The sequence below is a fragment of the Akebia trifoliata genome, chromosome 12 (assembly GCF_017979445.1).
Source record: "Akebia trifoliata isolate Shusen 1 chromosome 12, ASM1797944v1, whole genome shotgun sequence".
Classification (NCBI taxonomy): Eukaryota; Viridiplantae; Streptophyta; class Magnoliopsida; order Ranunculales; family Lardizabalaceae; genus Akebia; species Akebia trifoliata.
In genome coordinates, this window is record NC_141386.1 from 11,222,835 (window position 1) to 11,244,464 (window position 21,630).

A 21,630-nucleotide genomic window follows, 5' to 3' on the forward strand; every position below is an offset into this window, starting at 1 on the left:
AGCGTTTGGCGGGGCGCCACACTTATGCATTGACTCGACTAAGGTACGTTGATTCATTGTTAATCCTTTATAAAAACTTTGCACCGACTGTGCTTTGTCATTGCCATAGTGTAGGCACTTGACCAATAAATCATTGAATATTTCCCATGTTTGGGAAAATTCATCATCAGGACGGGCTCTAAAATTTCTAATGGAGTCCTTTATTTTCTGAGTTTTGGCCACGGGATAGAATTTGGCCATAAATTTCTTGGATAAAACATCTTAGGTGGATATGGAATTGGGTGTTAGGAAGTTCAACCACTCAACTACATGGTCTTCTAGGGATAATAGGAACAAAATAAGCTTGATACTCTCCTTATCTAGATTCTGACATATAGTCAAGAATCGATTAAGGTGGGTGTAAGGTTGTTCACGCTCTAAACCGTGGAACTTAGGGAGTATGTTGATGGTGGCTGCTCTGATTTCAAACTAAAGTGCATTGTTCAATGGTAACACAATGCATGTAGAAGGAGATGCAGAAGCTGGAGCGAAGAGCTCATTGAGAGTTTGCTCTCGATTGTCCATCATAACTACTGATGGTATCTTACGTATCCTACTAATGGTACGTTTGATCTCAGGATCAAATAATTCTAACACGTTTTTCTGTGATGTCTACCAAGCATGCAAATCACACAGTCAATCAAACAATGACGAAAATAAAAGACTGGACCTAGATAGATTGTCTAAAGCTACACAGCTTCTAACTGGTTAGAAATAGCGCAACTAGCCTTTCAACTCGATTCTATGAAGTCAATTTTGATTCATTCGGATCTCCAGATCGGAGGTGTCGCACAATGCATAAGCAAGGGCATTCTCAAATCACCTTCCTTTCTTGAGTAGACTAAGTCTATCCCCTCAAAGGGTGAGATCTTACTAGATACAAAAGATGACTAAGAAGCACAACTGACACAACTTGAAGTAGAATTTCTCCTATTGAGTTCGTGGGCCTTATAGTCAAGTCTAATTGATTTTAATTAATTTGATTGGATGACTAGTGAGTTGATTATCTTAATTAGAGCAAGGAATTGGTAATGACTTCCAATCCTTATCTTATCATGCCATCCCTAGGAGAGGGGTGTTCTTTACTACTTAATTAATTATTCCAAGTATGTGCAAATTGAAAAAAATAACATACAAAGACAAGGTGTAACTCACTATCATAGAGAGGTGTGGGTATTTCGGGATTATTTCCCGTGCTAGACGGGGTGAAGACGGTTTGAGTCGACTTAGGCCACCAACTCCAATTTTGGTGTACGAAACTAATGAGCCATGACGGTATTGTCCACCCGTCATCCTTCTTTAGTCTATTAAAATTCAAGTCTTCTTGGATAATTAAAAAGAAATTACAAGGAATCCTATACAAGAGTTTTTTAAATAGAAAAATAAACCTTACTAAAGATTAAAAGAAATTGAAAGAAGAGAAGAAAAAAATGTTCACCTACAAGAAGCAAAACAGAAATGTTAGCAGAAATAATAAACGGACTCAAAAATAGAATCTAACTTACCACAATCTTGTTGACTTTATAATATTTTATACAAAATTTTGTTCTACCCCAAATCGATATACTATAATAGTTAATCGGAGATTGGAGCAGAAAGTTACAGTCAGTTTAAGTTCTGTTGTCTAGGGTGAAAAAAAAATGGGAATGATTTTTTTTTTCAATGTTTTTTTCTTCTTTTTTCTCTCTTAAAACTTCAAGAATACTTGAACTTATAGAAAGAAACCAAAAGAAAAAATAAAATAAAATAAAAATGAAAGAAATGAATTTTAAACCAAAACTTACCACTACTACCTTTACTTTTCCCCAGCAGCGGCGTCAAAATTCTGATAAGACTATCGTTGTTTTTCTCACCGGAGTTAATAATAATCTTACTTTTACCTTGCGGGACAAGTAGGGGATTGAACCCAAGAAAAAGGAGGAGCAGAGTTAAGCTACGAGGATAAAATTAAAATTAACTAAAAAGAACTAAAACTATTTTTTTCGTTGTATTTTTTAATTTAAAAGAAAATGTAAAATTGCTAGAAAATGAACTAAAGTAAATGAAATTAAAAGCAAGTAAACTTATGAAATTAAAGTACCATTAGAGATGGATCTACCTAGAACATGTTGATGACCAATTCCTAGTCTCTAGCCTTTTTATAACTCAATCGTAAGGGCTTGGTATTAGCTCCTTAGATCGAAAAGTTTTGCAAATGAATCAAATGAGGAAACATAAACAAAGTAAAATTCTTTGAAAACTTCCTACTACCAATTATCTAGTTTAAGCATACTTTATCTTGATCTAATCTAAGCAAAAAGTATCTATACTAAGAACAAAAGATACAAGAAGTCTTAAAGAGAACTCATAAGTATTTTAAATAAAAGAAAAGCATGAAATTAGAAATAACACAAGAACTTGCTCTAGACTTTTTCATTTTCCAATGGAGTGGAGCTTAGCCTAATGTCATTGCAAGAGAGAGAAGATAAGAAATGAAAGAACTTTTCTTCATTTCATAGAGAAACTTACAACATCTTCTTCTTCTTCTTCTTCTACTTCTTACAAAACTTTTAGCTAAAAGAAAATAACTACAAGATAAAAATACAAAAAATAAGAGAATAGGCTAAGAGCCTTTGATTAAAGGAGTCTTTGATAAGAGAACCAAGTGGGGACCTTTTCTCTAGAGATTGAGACTCTATTTATAGAGAAAAAGGTGTGTAAAGTAGTCTAAAAGTAGCTTCCACTTTTCTTTGCACAAAAAGACAGAATTGGAGAATATGAGTTAAGGATTAGGACATTCCAAAGTGGGCCCAAATGCTTTTGCCTTGAGATGTTGATTCCAAGATATTGATTTTCTGCACAATAAACACACGTAATTAGATTTATCCAGTAAATGAATTTATTTATGTATAATTAAGCCTAATTAACATGCAACATGGTGCTCAAGGCTTATCATGATTATTACCTTAATACGGATAAATAGAGATAAAAATCAAGATAAATGTCCAAAAAATGTGCGTATAATTGAGTGTGTCGAGACACTCATCAACATATCAAAAATAATATAACTATAAAGCATAAGTATGGCATGATAAACGACACATAAAGATATTACTCAATGACACATGGTCGCAACATGCAAACGTGTGCAAAACAATATACCAATGAACAACGAAACACGCATGTGACAGTTGTAAAAGATTTAACTATAGAAAATAACTATATGAAAAATAAATATAAAAAAGATTTTACTATTGAAACATTGGCATGACATGCTAACAAACTAATACAGATTTACAAATAAGAACTTAACAATTGTAGAATGACAAATGTGTGAAGAATTTAAATTCTAAAAGTAGAAATTATTAACACGAGACAGCTTAACTACAAATGAATTGTGCCACGTGACAACATTTGGCTATTATGCTCACTAAATGATTTAAATATGAGAAATATATGAAGAAGATCAAGTTGGGGAGCTTGAGAGGTGAATAAAACATGTTAGAGAAAAATAACTTAATTTTTTTTTTCATGTGCTTGCTGCCATGGCCGTCGGTTAGAGGTACAGTACCATAGGATAAAATTAATTTTTGCAAAAAAATTTTGAATTTGTTTTTATGATTTACATATTTTAGAGATGCCAAAAATAATTTTTTCACCCTAACTTTCACTCTTAAGAAGCCTTCGAATTTTTTTAAAGATTGTGCCAATTTACAAAATTTTCAAGAATCTAAGAGAGGTAAAACGCATTAAAAATGAGCAAAGAAATTTGAGTGAACATTATAATAGAACTTAGATAGGGTCCATGAGCCCAAATATAAAAATAAAATCAAGTTCCTTAGTTGCTCAAGTTTTGACGAAATTGGCCACAATGGTCAAAAGTGACATGAAATATTTTCTTATAGGAAATTTTTCATCAAAAGAAGTCATAACCTCAAGTTTGACTATAAAAATAGTAAATGAGACTTATAACTCAAAATTTTCCAATATTGATTCAAATTTGGTGGACCAACAGAGTTCCATGGTGCACACAAGCATCCCATGAATTTGTGATTGAGAGCACAGAGGCTTCAAATTCCTTAAATATACCAATAAAAGAAATAAATAAGGTTTTCACACAAGATGTACAATTTTTGGTGCAAAAATTAAAAGTCAAAAATTTTCTAACGTGTCTACGCTTGTTTGGGCAATTTGTTGACGGGAAACAATGAGGCACCATCATCCATAAGTAGACTCATTTTGAGAATAATATGAGGATACAAGTATCCAAATTTACTAATAAATAACATGTTATTAAAACAAGATGGATTTTTGGATGACGTGACCACACGACTCTAACAATGTGAAAATTTCTATAAAAAAATCACGAAAATGAGGTCTTAACCTCAAATTTTACTAAAAAATACAAGGTAATGAATCAAAAATTCAAATTTACAAATTAAAATCAATTTGTGAGTTTTTAGACTCAAAAGAGTGAATATTTCCAATTGTCGTGTATTTTATACACCACTTTGAGGAACTCCAAATATTTGACTAGGGGATGATCCTTAACTATTGGTGGGTTTTTTGGCATAAGAAATGAGGACAACAACGAGAAAGGGTAGGAAATACTTCTTCTTCAATGTTGATGAATTAGTTGAACCCATGTCCTTTGTTGGTTGATCGTCAATTACAACATTTATAGACCTTTCAATGGAGTAAGGTCTTTGATTGATGACTCAATAAGGATGACTATGAATATACCAATATATAGCCTTACCATTTGTCAAGTCAACTTTTTTCAAGTTTTCATAGTCTCTGAACAGTATAACATTTGTTGTTAAAGACCTGAAATACATAACATTGGAGTGGTCATCTACCAGTACTAAAAAATGTCTCTCACTTCTTAGAATTTAAACGGTTGTAGGATCCACAAGATCCCTATGAAGTAATGCTAGAGGATTTGAGGTAGCTAAAGTGTTTATCTTTTTGTGGGTATTATGAACTCTTTTATCAATATGGAATTTATCATGTACATTTCTAACTTTATTGCCCAGCTTGGGCAACCCTCTGACTAATATTTTTTGAAGCATGTTCAAATATGTTCTTGTAATGAACATGGTCAAGATGTTGAAACCACAATTTGAGCAAAATTACTCAGACACACACAATGGTGGTTTTCCAATGTCTACAATGACATAACAGTCATCGGATGTGCGGAGATCTCTCATAATCACTTTTCATTAATGTTTGAGATCTCACACACCTTGTAGTTGAAACTCACCTATTGTTCTCTATCGCATATTTGAGATATGTTGAAGAGTTTATATTTCAAACCAACTACACAAAGAACAATTTCAACTTTGGGCATCCCAGATCCACTGATCGTGTCACCCCCAACAATCCTCATGATATAATCACGAAAGGGGACAGAGCCTCCATTAAACTCTACCAAGTGACTAAATTGACTTTGGTCACTGGTCTTGTCTTAGGAGTGACCTCTATCCAAATACCATTGTGTAAAATTTCTTACCTTAGGAAGGATGTGAATCATGAGGTACTAGTTATCCCTAGATTTAATTTTTTAGTTTAAAACAAATTCTTTGGGATAGAGGATTGTGTTTAGGAGGAGAACGGATTTTATTATTTAGCTCATATTTTTCCTTCTTTGGTGATTTTTTAAGTAGGGGACCTACTGTTCTTATATGATCTTGAAAGTGATATCATCTTCAATTCCTTCATACATCTTGATTCTTCTAGATGGAGGATCATTTTTAGAGAAGAAGGGATTTTCCTATTAAGCTCATATTTCTCCTTTCTAGGTAAGTTTTTAAGTGGGGGACCTACTGTTCTTTTGTGATCTTGAAGTTGATATCATTTTCAAATTCCTTCCTACACCTTGATTACTTTCACTTGATTTGAAAGATTCTTAGGCTTTCTGATTTAGGAAAACAATCTGGTTAAATAAGTTCTTCACAATACAGTCTACTATAGGAGGAGAAGTATTTCTTACTTCCTTGGACATGGAGGGCTCAGTTTTCATGACAAATGATTCAATTTTCTATAAAGGAGCCTATCCTGTCCCATGCAACTTTTTCTCTACCATTGAAAATTTACCAATAGAAATTAGGGTGGTTCTAAAGTAAACGGTCTTGTATTTGACATATACAAATTTCATGTGATCAATTTCTCCATAGAAGTTGTAGGTTGATTACTTTCTTGAAGTGTTTTTCTAAGAAGAAAAATATTTAGAATTGGTAACTTTCTTGGAGTCCTTGGGATTGAAGTGTCTCTAGAAGTGATTGCTTTCTAAGAGTTCAAAAAGTTTCAAAAAACAACCATTGTGTCGGGAGGCGATATAGAATTATACGTATCATAGCCCAAACTTCCTTTATCCCCAAATGATTTTCTTATACCCGTGATTTTTTCATGTTTCTCATAACCCTGGGTCTAGTTACGCTCAAGTCTAGCATAGTATGACTCTAACTCACATATAACAAATTATAGGATTCTATTCTCATGTTATAGATTTACAAATTTAGTATGTTGATAAGATATAGTTGAGTTTTTCATATTGAGTTGAGTTCACAAATGCTGAGATTTAGTGATCAAGTCACTTCTCACTCTCTTTCTGATAATTCTTGTGCCTTAAAATTTCTTTGAAGGAATGTTTCAAATTAAATATTCATGTTTTTTAACTCAATCCCTAGGGAGCATTTTTTACAAATGCTTGTTCTAGGAGATCCATTAATCTATCATTTTTTGCCTTTTCTTAATCATACTTCTTAATGAGTAAAACATGATTCACAAACAATTGATCAAAGGCAGATTTGAACTCTAAGAAATTTTGAATGCCTTCCTCATTCTAATAATCAGAAAAGGAAGTTACTTGAGGACATGATTAATTTACTAATATCTTTTCATCCTCAACTTCATCCACAAAAGGGATAGAGACCGTGGTAGATGCCATATGGATCCTGAAGGTGTTACTATCTTTAAAATTTGAAGAAGCTTGTTTTTCACCTTCTAACTCATCTAAGCCATCGCACGTGATTTTTCTATCAAGTTTTTCCCTTGTATCTAGATTTTTAAAAATCAGTTGTTCTAGACTTCGAGGGACAAGTTGTGGAAAAATGGACAATGCCTCCATAGTTAGAGTTTTCGGTATCATCCTTTGATATATAAGGAGGTTTACAAATGGATCATTTTTTGTTATCAATATTACTAGTTTTACTGAAGCTATGTGATCCTCACTTCTTATAGACTATCTTATAATTTGTCCCCATCAAAGTCATGTCCTCAATATCTAGGTCACTCCCACTATTTTCCTCAAGGATAGTTTACTATTAATTTGGGAAGTGGAATCAGATGACATGTGATTTAGCTATTTAGAAGTTGGTTTTGAAGAAAAAAAAACAGGACTGTTGTCTAACCCTTTTAGGAAATACTTTCGAGATGAAGCTCAACCATGGTAATGAGTTCAACACTCATTATTTTTACATCTTGAAACTACAATCAACATCACATTAGAAGCGAGCCTTTTAGGAAGGGATCTAAGAATAATAGTGTAAATTTTTCTTTCCAAAACAAATTATCCTAAAAAGTACATGGAAATACAATAGTCTCTAAGTTTTGCATAAAATCCTTAGATATAATTGTTTTATTCCATACTAATGTTCTCAAAATAATTTGTTAATATTTGAAGTTTGAATATTTGACAACATAGGTTTCTAAGATAAACCGAGTTTATTTTGCTGACCATCATGAGCGTATTCATATAAATTCATTGAGTGATATGATCGTGTACATTGTAACTAAAGTTTTCATGTTATCGAAACTTTTGGTATTCAATTGTATAGGTGGCTCATATCCTTCCTCTACTTTGTTCCATATATCACAACTCAAATGAGTTGATGTCAGTCCTCATCCTAATTTTCCAATATGCATACTTGAGCTAATGAATAAATGGAGGTCTAGAGGATAACCATTGTTGGACTTAGACATGGTTCAAAGTCTTGGGATCAACTTTAGGATGCTAAGCCTATCAAGAGTTACCCGTTTTGATACCAATTGAAAGTACCGGGCTTCGTACTGTGTCTAGTCCTAGAGAGGGCGGTGAAGAGGATAATTAAAATATCTTTCCATTTATTACTTAGATTGATAATGTGACTATTTATTCTAAGTCATTCAATTATCCTCAATTTTGCACTTATGTCTTTAAAATGCATTTAATGAAAATATACTTGGAATTTAAATATTCATTTCATCATGTCATCTAATGGTCTATTCATATAATATTTACCTATCAGACATTCATGGCATCTTATGATATTCAAAGCATTCAAGTGTAAGTTGCAGAATCATAAAACATGCAAGAGACATAAGACTTACAATGGTTCAACAATATGCCTAGATCCATTCTCACGATAAGTCTCTAGTTTGTAATACTATAGTTGTTCACCTAGAATCTAAATATTTATGGCACGTCATACATAGCATAATATTCATTTATAACTTGCATTCATCTAAGTGTAAATTAATAAAGGCATTTTCACAAACACGAGACAAGCATTTTGTGGTGGTTCAGCAATGTACCTACATCTACTCCCAAGGTTCATATCTAAGAACTTGATGTTTACTATCAAAGAAGTTTATTGTTTATTTCAACTTTTACACAGAATTTTTATATCTAGGCTAAATTGTAAAACCTTAAGATCGAGATAAATGCATCTTTTCAAAATTATAAATTTTGTTCATTGAAAATTGACAAACCTCATTTCTTGTCAAGAGTCCTAGACTCTAACAAAAGCTTGGTTTTTGATAGGATGAACCAAGTAACATCATAAATATATTTGGAAATGAAAAACCAAAATAATAAGGACTCACTCAATACTTTAAGTTATGCCAATGGTGATCTTAAGTTCTTCGAGTTCTCGAGCTCATAAATACATCTTGACAATTGGATCTTACAATCAAGCTTTCAAGTTCATCGACTCCTTGTGATTACTCCTTTCACCTTGTCCTTTGCTTTTTGCTCTACGAATATACAAATATGTGTGCAAGAAAAGGTTTAATAGTTGAAGTGGGATCAAACGAGAGATTGATCCAATTGATAAAGGATATTAACTGATGAGTATGAAAGGCATTTGGAAAATAAAAATTACATGCTGATGGTGCCGGGATAACTCTCAGGGGCACTAGTAGGTACAATGGTCATATTTTTTAATTTTTGGACCATTAAAGTGACTCACCCAATAGCCCTGGTGAATAGCCTAGCAGCCCTGGTAGATACCCTGGTGAAACATAAAGCTTGCTGCCAGGGGCACTGGTCATTTTACCATGTGACCTTAGGTAAATTATCAAAATACCCTTTTGGTCATTTTGAGCTCTCGGGAAGTCCGATGATCAAACAGTTCAGGGATATTTAAGATCGTACCAATATAAGATTCTCAAAAAATAATCAAGGGATGGGCGATGGCCTAAGGGTGGTAAAATTTTCAAAATGCTCTTTTGGCCATTTTGACTCCCAACAATCCATTTTCAAATCCCGGAAGTTCTGATGAAAGAATGGGTTGAGGAAAATGCTATGTGTATTTTTCCATTATTTTATAAAATAATTGACTATATTTTCTAACCTAGAGCTACGATTTCTTCATAAAATTATACATAATACTTAATTCATCATAAATTATATTTTATTGACTAAATTGTATGTATTTTCTTAGGTTTCGAGGATTTAGTTACACGTCTATTTCTTGCAGACCGAACAGGTGGAAATTGAATAATTAAAGAGTAGGAAAACTACCAAAATCAAAGACATAGTCAAAAGTCAAGGTCAAATTCAAAGTCAAAGCACTCCCCAAGAGATCTGATGGTCTCAGATTGATAAAACCAAGTTTACCTTCACTAAATATCTGTCATGTCATGCCATTTCATCTATAAATTTTGACTCACTTATTGAACTAAGACAAGATCAATGGGATTAAGCATTTATTTAAAAGAGAATAAATTTGTCTATCAAGAAGAAAAGCAAATTTGGACTTTTCATTGCTAAAAAATGCGTACAAAATTAGAGACTCCAAATATATCGTGTCGTACCATTTTGGATATAACTTTTGACTTGGTTACTAAAACGAAACAATGTCAATAGGTTGGAACTATAATTGAATGGACACGATGTAATGACCAAAAAATTAAATACATATCTAGAGAAAAGATTATAAGTTTTGATTTGGTAAATTCTAAATATATTTACTTATTTAAAAGCTTGGATTTTCAATTACAAAAAATTGGGAAAATCCATCATCACCAATAGATTAAAAAGGGGTGAGAAACATACTTTAGCCTGTAAACACGTCTTAAATAGAATTCATTCAAAAAAATTACAAAATTCTTGAATTTCATGTTAAGATTTTATCAAATAGGTAAAATAAATTTTAGAGTCATAATTTGGGAAATCTAATCACACCATTAGTTTTGTTTCAAAAAATTATTTTAAATAGATATAAGTTTGCGAAAATCAAAGTTTGGGATAGACTTTTTAAATAAAAAAATGAAGTAAATTTGGAAATGACCTTTATGTCTTTAAGTCACTATAAATACCAAACTTATTAGAAATTTACAAATTTTTCATTCTCGTTTCCAAAGACAAATCCTAACCTTAGCCTTCCTAGAGAGAAAATAATCGATTTGAGGACTGTAAAGTTAGATTCAAAACTCGACAACGAAGAAGAAAAGTTTTCTCTCATCAAGGACTTTGCGTAGGATCCAAGGAGACCGTGATTTCATCGGAGAAGAAAAAATAAAATTGAACAAAGAGGGATAATGGAAGTTGATCTTGAAGTTATTGCATCATAGAAGACGCTAAACGTGTAGGAACTCTTGCCTTCTAATCTCTAATTTCTAAATTTTTTGTATAAAATCATTTTACATCCAAGAACTAGATTTGGGTTTCAGTCTAGGGTCACATTCTTAAAAAACTATGCTTAATTAGATGATTTGAATCATTGATCTTATTTTTAAATTGTAAATCTTGCATTAAAACTAAGAAAAAAGAATTTGATCTATTAGTTTTATGATCCTAAAGAATTGAGAAAAATTAGAAAAGGATTATGGACGAGTTTGGGTTGAAATTGAAGAATAAGATAAAAAATTATTATGCTCGGTCAACATAAGAAAAGCTCAATCAACATAAGAAAAGTTTGGTTGACTGACCTCAATCGCCCGACCTATTACCCCAACAACTCTCAAGCTCGGTTGTCCGACCATATGCATAAATTACCAATTCAACTTGTTTTCAACACAGTTTTTCCCCACCAGTGTGGGTACTTTTCATCACCTTATTTTCCTTATAATCATTTAAGTAAATATCTTTCTATTTACTTTAAATCTTTAGATGAATAGAAGGGATTACCTTTCATTTGAAAACAATGAGAATGATTTAAAAATCTAAATCTCTACTTATCAAAATTTAACTTTTGATTCCAAGAAAAAAACATAATTTAAGGCATTTTTGTCAGATTTTCAAATCCTGATATTTTTTACGTTATTTTGAATTAAGCTACTAAAATTACATAATATTAATACATTTATCTAAGACTTTCATTTCTAAAAATCAAATTTTATGTTTAGAGGATTTTGAAAGTTCACTTTTTCCAAATATGGAATTGGTTGATGCCTTAGAATCACCAATATTTTTAAAAAATATATACTTTCTTAATACCCCGAATTTTATGTTGGTACTGATGAGTGTCTCCAAACACTCAATTTACGCACATTTTCTGGATATTTATCTTGATTTTTGTACCTATTTCTCTATATTAAGATAATAATCATGATAAGCCTCAAACCACCACGTTGCATGTTAATTAGGCTTAATTATATATAAATAAATTCATTTACTAGATAAATCTAATTACATGTGTTTCTTGTGCAGAAAATCAACAATTTGGAATCAAAATCTCAAGGCAAAAGCATTTGGGCCCACTTTGGAATGCCCTAATCTTAACTCATATTCTCCTCTTTTGTCTTTTTGTGCAAAGAAAAGTGGAGGCTACTTTTAGACTCTTCTACACACATTTTTCTCTATAAATAGAGCCTTCATTTCTAGAGAAAGGGTCCCATCTTGGTTCTCTTATCCAAGACTCCTTTAATCTAAGGCTCTTAGCCTATTCTCTTATTTTTTGTATTTTCATTTTCTAGTTATTTTCTTTTGGTTAAATAGTCTTGTAAGAAGTAGAAGAAGAAGAAGAAGTTGTAATTTTCTCCATGAAATGAAGAAAAGTTCTTTCATCTCTTATCTTCCCTCTCTTGCAATGACATTAGGCTAAGTTCCCCTCCATTGGAGAGTGAAAAAGCCTAGAGCAAGTTCTTGTGTTATTTCTAATTTTATGCATTTCTTTTATTTAAAATGCTTATGAATTCTCTTTAAGTTTCTTGCACATTTTATTCTTAATATAGATACTTTATGCTTAGATTAGATCAAGATAAAGTATGCTTAACTTAGATAATTTGTAGTAAGAAGTTCTTAAGAAATTCTACTTTGTTTTTGTTCCTTTATTTCATTTTAATTGCAAAACTTTCCGATCTAAGGAGCTAACACCAAGCCCTTATGATTGAGTTATAAAAAGGCTAGAGACTAGAATTGCTCATTAACATGTTTTAGGTAGATCCACCTCCAATGGTGTTTTAATTCATAAGTTTACTTGCTTTTAATTTCATTTACTTTAGTTTATTTTCTAGCAATTTTACATCTTCTTATAAGTTCAAAAATACAAAGAAAAATAGTTTTAATTCCTTTTAGTTAATTTGAATTTTATCTTCTTAGCTTAGCTCTATTCCTCCTTTCTCTTGGGTTCGATCCCCTACTTGCCCCACAAGTAAGGTAAAACTAAGATTATTATTAACTCCGGTGAGAAGAACAACGATAGTCTCATCAGAATTTTGGCGCCGCTGCCGGGGAAAGGTAAAGGTAGTAGTAGTAAGTTTTGATTTAAAATTTATTTTTTCATTTTTATTTTATTTTATTTTTTTCTTTTGGTTTCTTTCTATAAATTCAAGTGTTCTTGAGATTTTAAGAGAGAAGAAAGAATAAAAAAACATTGAAAAAAAAAAAAAGTCATTCTCGTTTTCTTTTTCACCCTTGACAGCAGAACTTAAACTGACTGTAACTTCTACTCCGATCTCCGATTATCTATTAGTGTATATCGATTTGGGGTAGAACAAAATTTTCTATAAAATGTGACAAAGTCAGCAAGATAGCGATAAGTCAGATTCTGTTTTTGAGTCCATTTACTATCATTTCTGCTAACATTTCTGTTTTGCTTCTTGTAGGTGAACATTTTTTTTTTCTTCTTTTCTTTCAATTTCCTTTAATCTTTAGTTAGGTTTATTTTTCTGTTTTAGAAACTCTTGTATAGGATTCTTGTAATTTTTATTAATTATCCAAGAAGGCTTGGATTGTAATAGACTAAGGAAGGACGACGGGTGGACAATACCGTCACGGCTCCTTAGGTTCGCACACCAAAATTGGAGTTGGTGGCCTAAGTCGACTCAAACCGTCTTCACCCCGTCTAGCACGGGAGGTAATCTCGAAACACCCACGCCTCTCTTTGCTAGTGGGTTACTCCTTTTCTTTGTATGTTATTTTTCCAATTTGCACACACTTGGAACAGTTAATTAAGTAGTAAAGAGCACCCCTCTCCTAGGGATGGCATGATAAGATAAGGATTGGAAGTCATTATCAATTCCTTGCTCTAATTAGGATAATCAATTCACTAGTCATCCAATCAAATTAATTAAAATCAATTAGACTTGACTATAGGGCCCACGAGCTCAATAGGAGAAATTCCACTTCAAGTTGTGCCAATTGCGCTTCTTGGTCATTTTTGTATCTAGTAAGATCTTGCCCTTTGAGGGGATAGACTCAGTCTATTCAAGAAAGGAAGGTATTTAAGCGTGCTCTTGCTTATTCATTATGCGCCTCCTCCGATCTGGAGATCCGAATGATTCAAACTTGATTTCATAGAACCGAGTTGGAAGGCTAGTTGCGCTATTTCTACCCAGTTAGGAGCTTTCTAGCTTTAGGCAACCTATCTAGGTCCAGTCTTTTCTTTTCGTGATTGTTTGATCGACTGTGTGATTTGTATGCTTGGTAGACGTTCACAATATAACGTGTTAGAACCATTTGATCCTGAGATCGAACGTACCATCAGTAGGATACGCAAGACACCATCAGTAGTTATGATGGGTGATCGAGAGCGAACTCTCAATGAGCTCTTCGCTCCAGCTTCCGCATCTCCTCCCACATGCATTGTTTTACCATTGAACAATGCACCTCAGTTTGAAATTAGGGCTGCCACCATCAATATGCTCCCTAAGTTCCACGGTTTAGAGCGTGAACAACCTTACACCCATCTTAATCGATTCTTGACTATATGTCAAACTTTTAGAAATCAGAATCTAGATGAGGAGAGTATCAAGCTTATTCTGTTCCCGTTATCCTTGGAAGACCACGCAGCTGCGTGGTTGAACTCCCTAACACCCAATTCCATATCTACCTGGGATGTTCTATCCAAGAAATTTATGGCCAAATTCTACCCCGTGGCCAAAACTGAGAAAATGAAGGACTCTATTAGAAATTTTAGAGCCTGTCCTGATGATGAATTTTCCCAAACTTGGGAAAGATTCAATGATTTATTGGTCAAATGCCCACACCATGGCATTGACAAAGCACAGTTGGTGCAAAGTTTTTATAGAGGATTAATAATGAATCAACGTACCTTAGTTGAGTCAATGCATAAGGGTCAGTTCATGAACCAGACTCCCAACCAAGCGTATGATTTCCTCGTAGAGTTAGCTGAGAGTGCTCAAAATTGGAGCACTAACCAAGAAGAATTTGATAGAGACGATCCGGTTAGGAAGACAGGCATGTATGATGAAGGCAGACCCTGATCTCAAAAATGTCATGTGTAGTCTAGTGAGTGGGATGAATAATCTCACGAAGAAGTTAGATGCCTTTACCATCTCAGCATCCAAACCTCACCTAGACCCTCGTACAATTTCCCAAGTGACTGTCGAACCGAGTTCTTTGTGTGTCATATGCGACGGCAACGACCATTTGGTCGAGTGTTGTCCCACCTTGCCTCAAATCAAAGCTGAACAAGCAAATGCGATTAATGGCTATAGTACTTTTAGGAAGCCAACTCCAAACTCTTTTAGCCAAACGTATCACCCAGATAATAGGTTCCATCCTAATTTCTCATACAGACAGAATGAACCTATTCAATCTAGTGGTCTATCAGGTTACAATAGGAGTTTTCCTAGGCAATCTGGTTCTTCCACAAACCAAGCTATTGTTCCTCAAGTCCCTTATCAACCCCAACAATCTACCGATTGCAGAGCCATCATACCAGATCCCATGACCAATTACCAGCAGCCTACCCAACAACAGTCGTCTTTAGAATCTATGATTGCCGAGTTGATGAGGCAGCAACAGCAGTTCATCCAAACTCAAAGCAAACCCATCAAAATCAAACTCAGATTAACCAGGTCACTGCGCAATCCATAGCTAAGATGGAAGTTCAGTTGGGGCAGTTAGCTCTTTCCTTGAGTGGGAGAGAGAAAGGTCAATTTCCTAGTCAGACTATCCCTAACCCTAGAGGTCAACCTTTGATTCCAAACGGATCAAAAGGTCAATACGAAGTAGGAAGCCATTCTGGAGCTCCACAAGACTCAGTCCAGGCTATCCACACCTTGCGTTCGGGAAAGAAGGTGGACAACAAGGTCCAACCTATTGACACGGGAGAAAAGGTCTTAGAAAAGGACAAAGTTCAAAAAGAAGCCATAGAGTCTCCAACAGAGAAGAAGAAAGATTTGGAAAATCCTCTTATCATTTTGCCAATTCCAAAAGCTCCATTTCCCCATCGCCTTAGAGATTCTAAAAAAGGTAAGCAGTTTGAGGGTGTCTTAGAAGTCTTCCAAAATGTGCATATCAATATCCCATTCCTAGATGCCATTAAGCAGATACCTTCTTATGTGAAATTCTTAAAGGATTTGACCACAGCTAAAAGGAAAACACCATTTCCTCGGGAAGCTATTATGACAGCCCAAGCTTCGTCACTCATCCAACAAACGATTGCACCAAAATTTAAGGATCCTGGATGTCCGACAATTTCTATTCATATTGGAAATCAAGTGGTCGAAAAATGTCTCTTAGACTTAGGGGCCAGTGTGAACCTTTTACCATATTCAGTTTATAAACAATTAGGTTTGGGGGTTTTGAAACCCACAGATATCACGTTGAGTCTGGCTGATAGGTCCATAAAAATTCCAAAGGGTATAGTTGAGGACGTGATAGTTAAAGTCAAAGATTTCTATTTTCCTGTTGACTTTGTTGTCTTAGACACAGAGCCAGTCATCAATTCGAACAGTCATATTCCTATCATCTTAGGACGTCCATTCTTAGCCACGTCTGACGTAGTCATTCGTTGTAGAAACGGAATTATGACTTTAGCATTTGGGGATATGAAAGTGAAACTGAACGTCTTCCACAATTTCCAAGGAATTGATGTAGATGATGGTATGGAGGAAGTGAACATGATAGATACGCTAGTCAATCAAACGTATTAAGAATTAGGGTACTCTGATCCCCTAACGAAATGTTTGGCTCACTTTGGCCTTGACTTGGACGTAGAAGAGTCTATAAGAGAAGTCAATGCTTTGCTTGAATCCGTTCCACTCTTAGATTCTGTGCGGTGGCACGCAAAAGCTGAAAGTCTTCCTGTGCGCACATCCAATCTTGTTCCTTCTCATGTCGAGCCTCCAAAATTGGAACTCAAGTCTCTTCCAGAGACCTTGAGATATGCATTTCTTGGCAAGAATCAAACCTTGCCTGTGATCATTTCCTCTCACCTCAATGAAGTCCAAGAGGGAAAGTTGTTAGGAGTATTAAGGGAACATCAAGAAGCTATGGGTTGGAGCATAGCTGACATCAAGGGAATTAGTCCATCTGTGGTGATGCACCAATTTCGTTTAGAGGATTTTGCTAAACCTTCCTTAGAACCTCAGAGACGACTAAATCCTGTCATGAAAGACGTGGTTCGGATGGAAGTGATGAAATTGCTAGATGCGGGTATTATCTATCCTATCTCTGACAGTCGTTGGGTGAGTCCTATACAAGTAGTTCCTAAGAAGTCTGGTATCACCATGGTAGTGAACCAAGACGACGAATTAATCCCCACTCGAGTCCAAAATGGATGGAGAGTGTGTATCGATTATAGGAAACTCAACTCGATGACTCCTAAGGATCATTTTCCCTTACCTTTCATTGATCAAATGTTAGAGCGTCTAGCAGGACATTCTTATTATTGCTTCTTAGATGGTTATTCCGGGTACAACCAGATACCTGTTGCTCCAATCGATCAAGAGAAAACAACGTTCACCTGTCCCTTTGGAACTTTCGCGTATCGTCGCATGCCTTTTGGATTATGCAATGCACCTGCTACTTTTCAACGGTGCATGATGAGTATATTTTCTGACATGATAGAAAGATATCTCGAAGTGTTTATGGACGATTTTTCAATTTTCGGACCAAGTTTTGAGGAATGTCTCCATCACTTGACTTTGGTCCTTCAACGTTGCAAAGAGGTCAATCTAGTCCTCAATTGGGAAAAATGCCATTTCATGGTAACATCGGGGATTGTGCTAGGGCACATTGTTTCTGCTAAAGGGATTGAGGTAGATAAGGCAAAGGTAGGTCTAATTGAAAAATTACCACCTCCTAGAACGGTCAAAGAAATTAGGTCATTCCTAGGCCATGCGGGTTTTTATCGTAGATTCATTAAAGATTTCGGAAAAATCTCGAAGCCTTTATGTGAGCTATTGGGAAAGGATGTTCTTTCGACTTTTCAGAGTCATGTCTCTCTGCGTTCAACAAACTCAAGTCCGAGTTAACCTCGGCCCCATTATTCAACCTCCAAACTGGAGCATTCCATTCGAAGTTATGTGCGACGCTTCAGATTATGCAATAGGCGCTGTTTTGGGTCAGCGAATTGAAAAACAACCTCATGTTATCCAATATGCTAGTAAAACCCTTAACGATGCTCAGCTTAACTACTCTACAACGGAGAAGGAAATGCTAGCAGTGGTCTATGCCGTTGAAAAATTCCGCCCCTACCTCATAGGATCTAAAGTCGTGATCTACACAGACCACGCAGCATTGAAGTACCTTCTATCAAAGAAAGATGCTAAAGCAAGGTTAATCCGTTGGATTCTACTTCTACAAGAGTTTGATCTCAAGATCCGAGATAAAAAAGGGACAGAAAATGTCGTAGCTGATCACTTGTCTAGGATAGTTAACAAGTCATCCGAGGAATCCTTACCCATCTCTGAATCCTTTCCCGATGAGCAACTTATGCAAATCTCTCAAGCCAATGCTCCATGGTATGCGGACATTGTCAACTACCTAGTTACAGGTCAATTCCCAGTCAAAATGACTAGTCAAGAGAAACTTCATCTTCTGTCAAAAACAAAATGGTATTTCTGGGATGAACCATACTTATTTAAGTATTGTCCCGATCAAATCATTAGACGTTGTATTTCAACCTATGAGCAAGTCAGTATCCTAGAGTTTTGCCATAATCATGCCTGCGGAGGGCACTTCAGTGGTAAGAAGACCGCCATGAAAATCTTACAATGCGGTTTTTTCTGGCCTAGTATTTTTCGTGATGCCCACGAGTTTAGCAAATCTTGTGATAGATGTCAGAGATTAGGAAAAATCTCTAAGAGAAATGAAATGCCTCAAAATCCTATCCTAATCATCGAAATTTTTGACGTGTGGGGTATAGACTTCATGGGACCCTTTCCTATCTCCCAGGGTTACCAATACATCCTACTTGCCGTTGACTATGTGTCAAAATGGGTCGAAGCTGTGGCATATAGAACTAACGATCACAAAGTTGTGATAAAATTCATCAAGGAGACGATTTTTTCAAGATTTGGTACTCCACGAGCTATCATAAGTGATGGTGGCTCGCATTTTTGCAATAAGATATTTGCTGCGTTGATGAAGAAATACCTCATAACGCATAAGGTTGCCACACCTTACCACCCACAAACAAGTGGACAAGTGGAGATTTCTAACAGGGAAATAAAGACTATCTTAGAAAAAACAGTCAATCCTTCAAGGAAAGATTGGTCTTTGAGATTGAGTGATTCACTCTGGGCCTATAGGACTGCATTCAAGACACCCGTAGGGATGTCTCCCTACCGGTTAGTTTTTGGCAAGGCCTGCCATCTCCCTGTAGAACTAGAACATCGTGCATATTGGGCGATCAAACGCCTCAACTTTGATTTTGATAAAGCCGGTGAGAAGCGAAAGCTACAACTAGACGAGTTAGAAGAGATTAGAAATGACTCGTATGATTGTGCCAAAAGGTACAAAGAGCGTACAAAATTCTTTCACGATAGGCACATTCTTAGGAGGAATTTCATTCCTAATCAAAAAGTTTTGTTGTATGATAATAGACTCCACCTTTTTCCTGGAAAACTTAAGTCTCGATGGACTGGCCCATATATTATTCAAACAGTTTACCCCCATGGTGCTGATGAAGTCCTTAATCCTAAGGACGGATCCACTTTCAAAGTGAATGGCCAACGTCTCAAACCGTTTCTCGAGTATGTTCCGCAAGAGAAGTTCTTTTTCTTTTCGATGATCCCGTCTATCAAAATTAACTATGTTTTCGTCTAGCTAAAGACGTTAAACTTAGCGCTTCTGGGAGGCAATCCATGCACTTCAAGGGACATTGTGTTAAATATCAACAGGACTATAAGGTCTTTCTCAGGTGCTATCTAACTCACTTCATTTCATTTTGTCAATTTCAATTTTACCTTTGCATGTATATGTTGAAATATTGAGGACAATATAATGTTTAAGTTTGGGGGTGTATGGGTTGGATTTCCACATATTATTTTCTTCTTTTATACAAAAAAACAAAAAATTGAAAAATATTTGGTTGGCAACTTTGTTGTATTTTTCTCAAAGTCTTAGCTTGTATCTTTTAAGCACTTAGTGAAAATATTTAATCAGTCTTTCATTGGAAGCTATGATCTGGAGTCCCCATTTATGTTTCTCTTAGGCAAAAATTAGAGCAAAGTTATCTTTTGGTTTATAGTTACTTCTAATAAGGTTACCAAGAGTCTAGATTGTATTAAAAGAGCTTGTTACCTTCTTTCTACCTAGAGTTTAAGGAAAAACTAGGTTTGATGAACTTTGACTTCCTTGTTCAATTGGTTGGTTGATTAGAAGAAAAACAAACTGGATTGTATACACCTTGTACAGCAACCATTGAATTAGACTGGGTACCGTGAAAAGGGCTGCCTACTTTTCTTAGAAAAATAGTGAAGAAGTAATAAAAAAAAAAAATAAAAAAAAAGTCAAAGATCCAAAAGTTTATGTAAAGTTTTAGTAGGGTGAAAGCCATCAAGTGTAAAAATGTGAGTATACTGGAATATCACAGATAAAGTCCCTTAGAGGTATTAAAGTGAATATCCACACTTCTCACTACCCCAGACAGGATGCTAAGTTTAGAATTAAACCCTAAGTTACTCCAGTTATTCTTGAGTAGTTAGAAGGTTGAAACTCATTTGGGAAATCGAATCTCTTAAATTTCTAAGTTAGAATCACTATCGCTCAAGGTCAATTTAAGTCTAAATTTTGTCGTAGAGAAATAAGGGTTGGACTCTATACCAAGCAGTACTTCTATTTGATTGACAAAACAAAAAAAAAAAGACTTGTGCTTTTCAATATAAGTTTTGATTTTGACTATTTTTACTTCAAAGTTATTTTAAAATTTTGTGGGTATATTTTCTGCAAACCCTCACGAGTCAAACTCGTCCACTAGGGGTAACCTAGCGGTTCAAGGGCTTGCTGCATTCGCTAAATGCAGTCGAGGTGCCTGCGAAAGTGGCAGTTTTATTTTCTAGGGACTAGAAAAAGGTAAGTTTGGGGGTGTGATGAGTGTCTCCAAACACTCAATTATACGCACATTTTCTGGATATTTATCTTGATTTTTGTACCTATTTCTCTATATTAAGATAATAATCATGATAAGCCTCAAACCACCACGTTGCATGTTAATTAGGCTTAATTATATATAAATAAATTCATTTACTAGATAAATCTAATTACGTGTGTTTCTTGTGCAGAAAATCAACAATTTGGAATCAAAATCTCAAGGCAAAAGCATTTGGGCCCACTTTGGAATGCTCTAACACTTTGGAATGCCCTAATCCTTAACTCATATTCTCCTCTTTTTTCTTTTTGTGCAAAGAAAAGTGGAGGCTACTTTTAGACTCTTCTACACACATTTTCTCTATAAATAGAGCCTTCATTTCTAGAGAAAGGTCCCATCTTGGTTCTCTTATCCAAGACTCCTTTAATCTAAGGCTCTTAGCCTATTCTCTTATTTTTTGTATTTTCATTTTCTATTATTTTCTTTTGGTTAAATAGTCTTGTAAGAAGTAGAAGAAGAAGAAGAAGTTGTAATTTTCTCCATGAAATGAAGAAAAGTTCTTTCATCTCTTATCTTCCCTCTCTTGCAATGACATTAGGCTAAGTTCCCCTCCATTGGAGAG

At 34.8% G+C, this 21,630-nt stretch overlaps 1 protein-coding gene across 1 annotated transcript in view; it reads left to right on the forward strand.

The window, feature by feature from the left end:
• The first annotated feature begins 496 nt into the window (after positions 1–496).
• Positions 497–21,630, forward strand: part of LOC147388891 (uncharacterized) — a 35,241-nt gene continuing 14,107 nt past the window's right edge. The window contains 5 exon segments of the mRNA XM_086419673.1: positions 497–578; positions 15,908–17,259; positions 17,734–17,887; positions 17,890–17,958; positions 17,961–19,639. Coding sequence (XP_086275799.1) covers positions 497–578; positions 15,908–17,259; positions 17,734–17,887; positions 17,890–17,958; positions 17,961–19,639 — 3,336 coding nt within the window.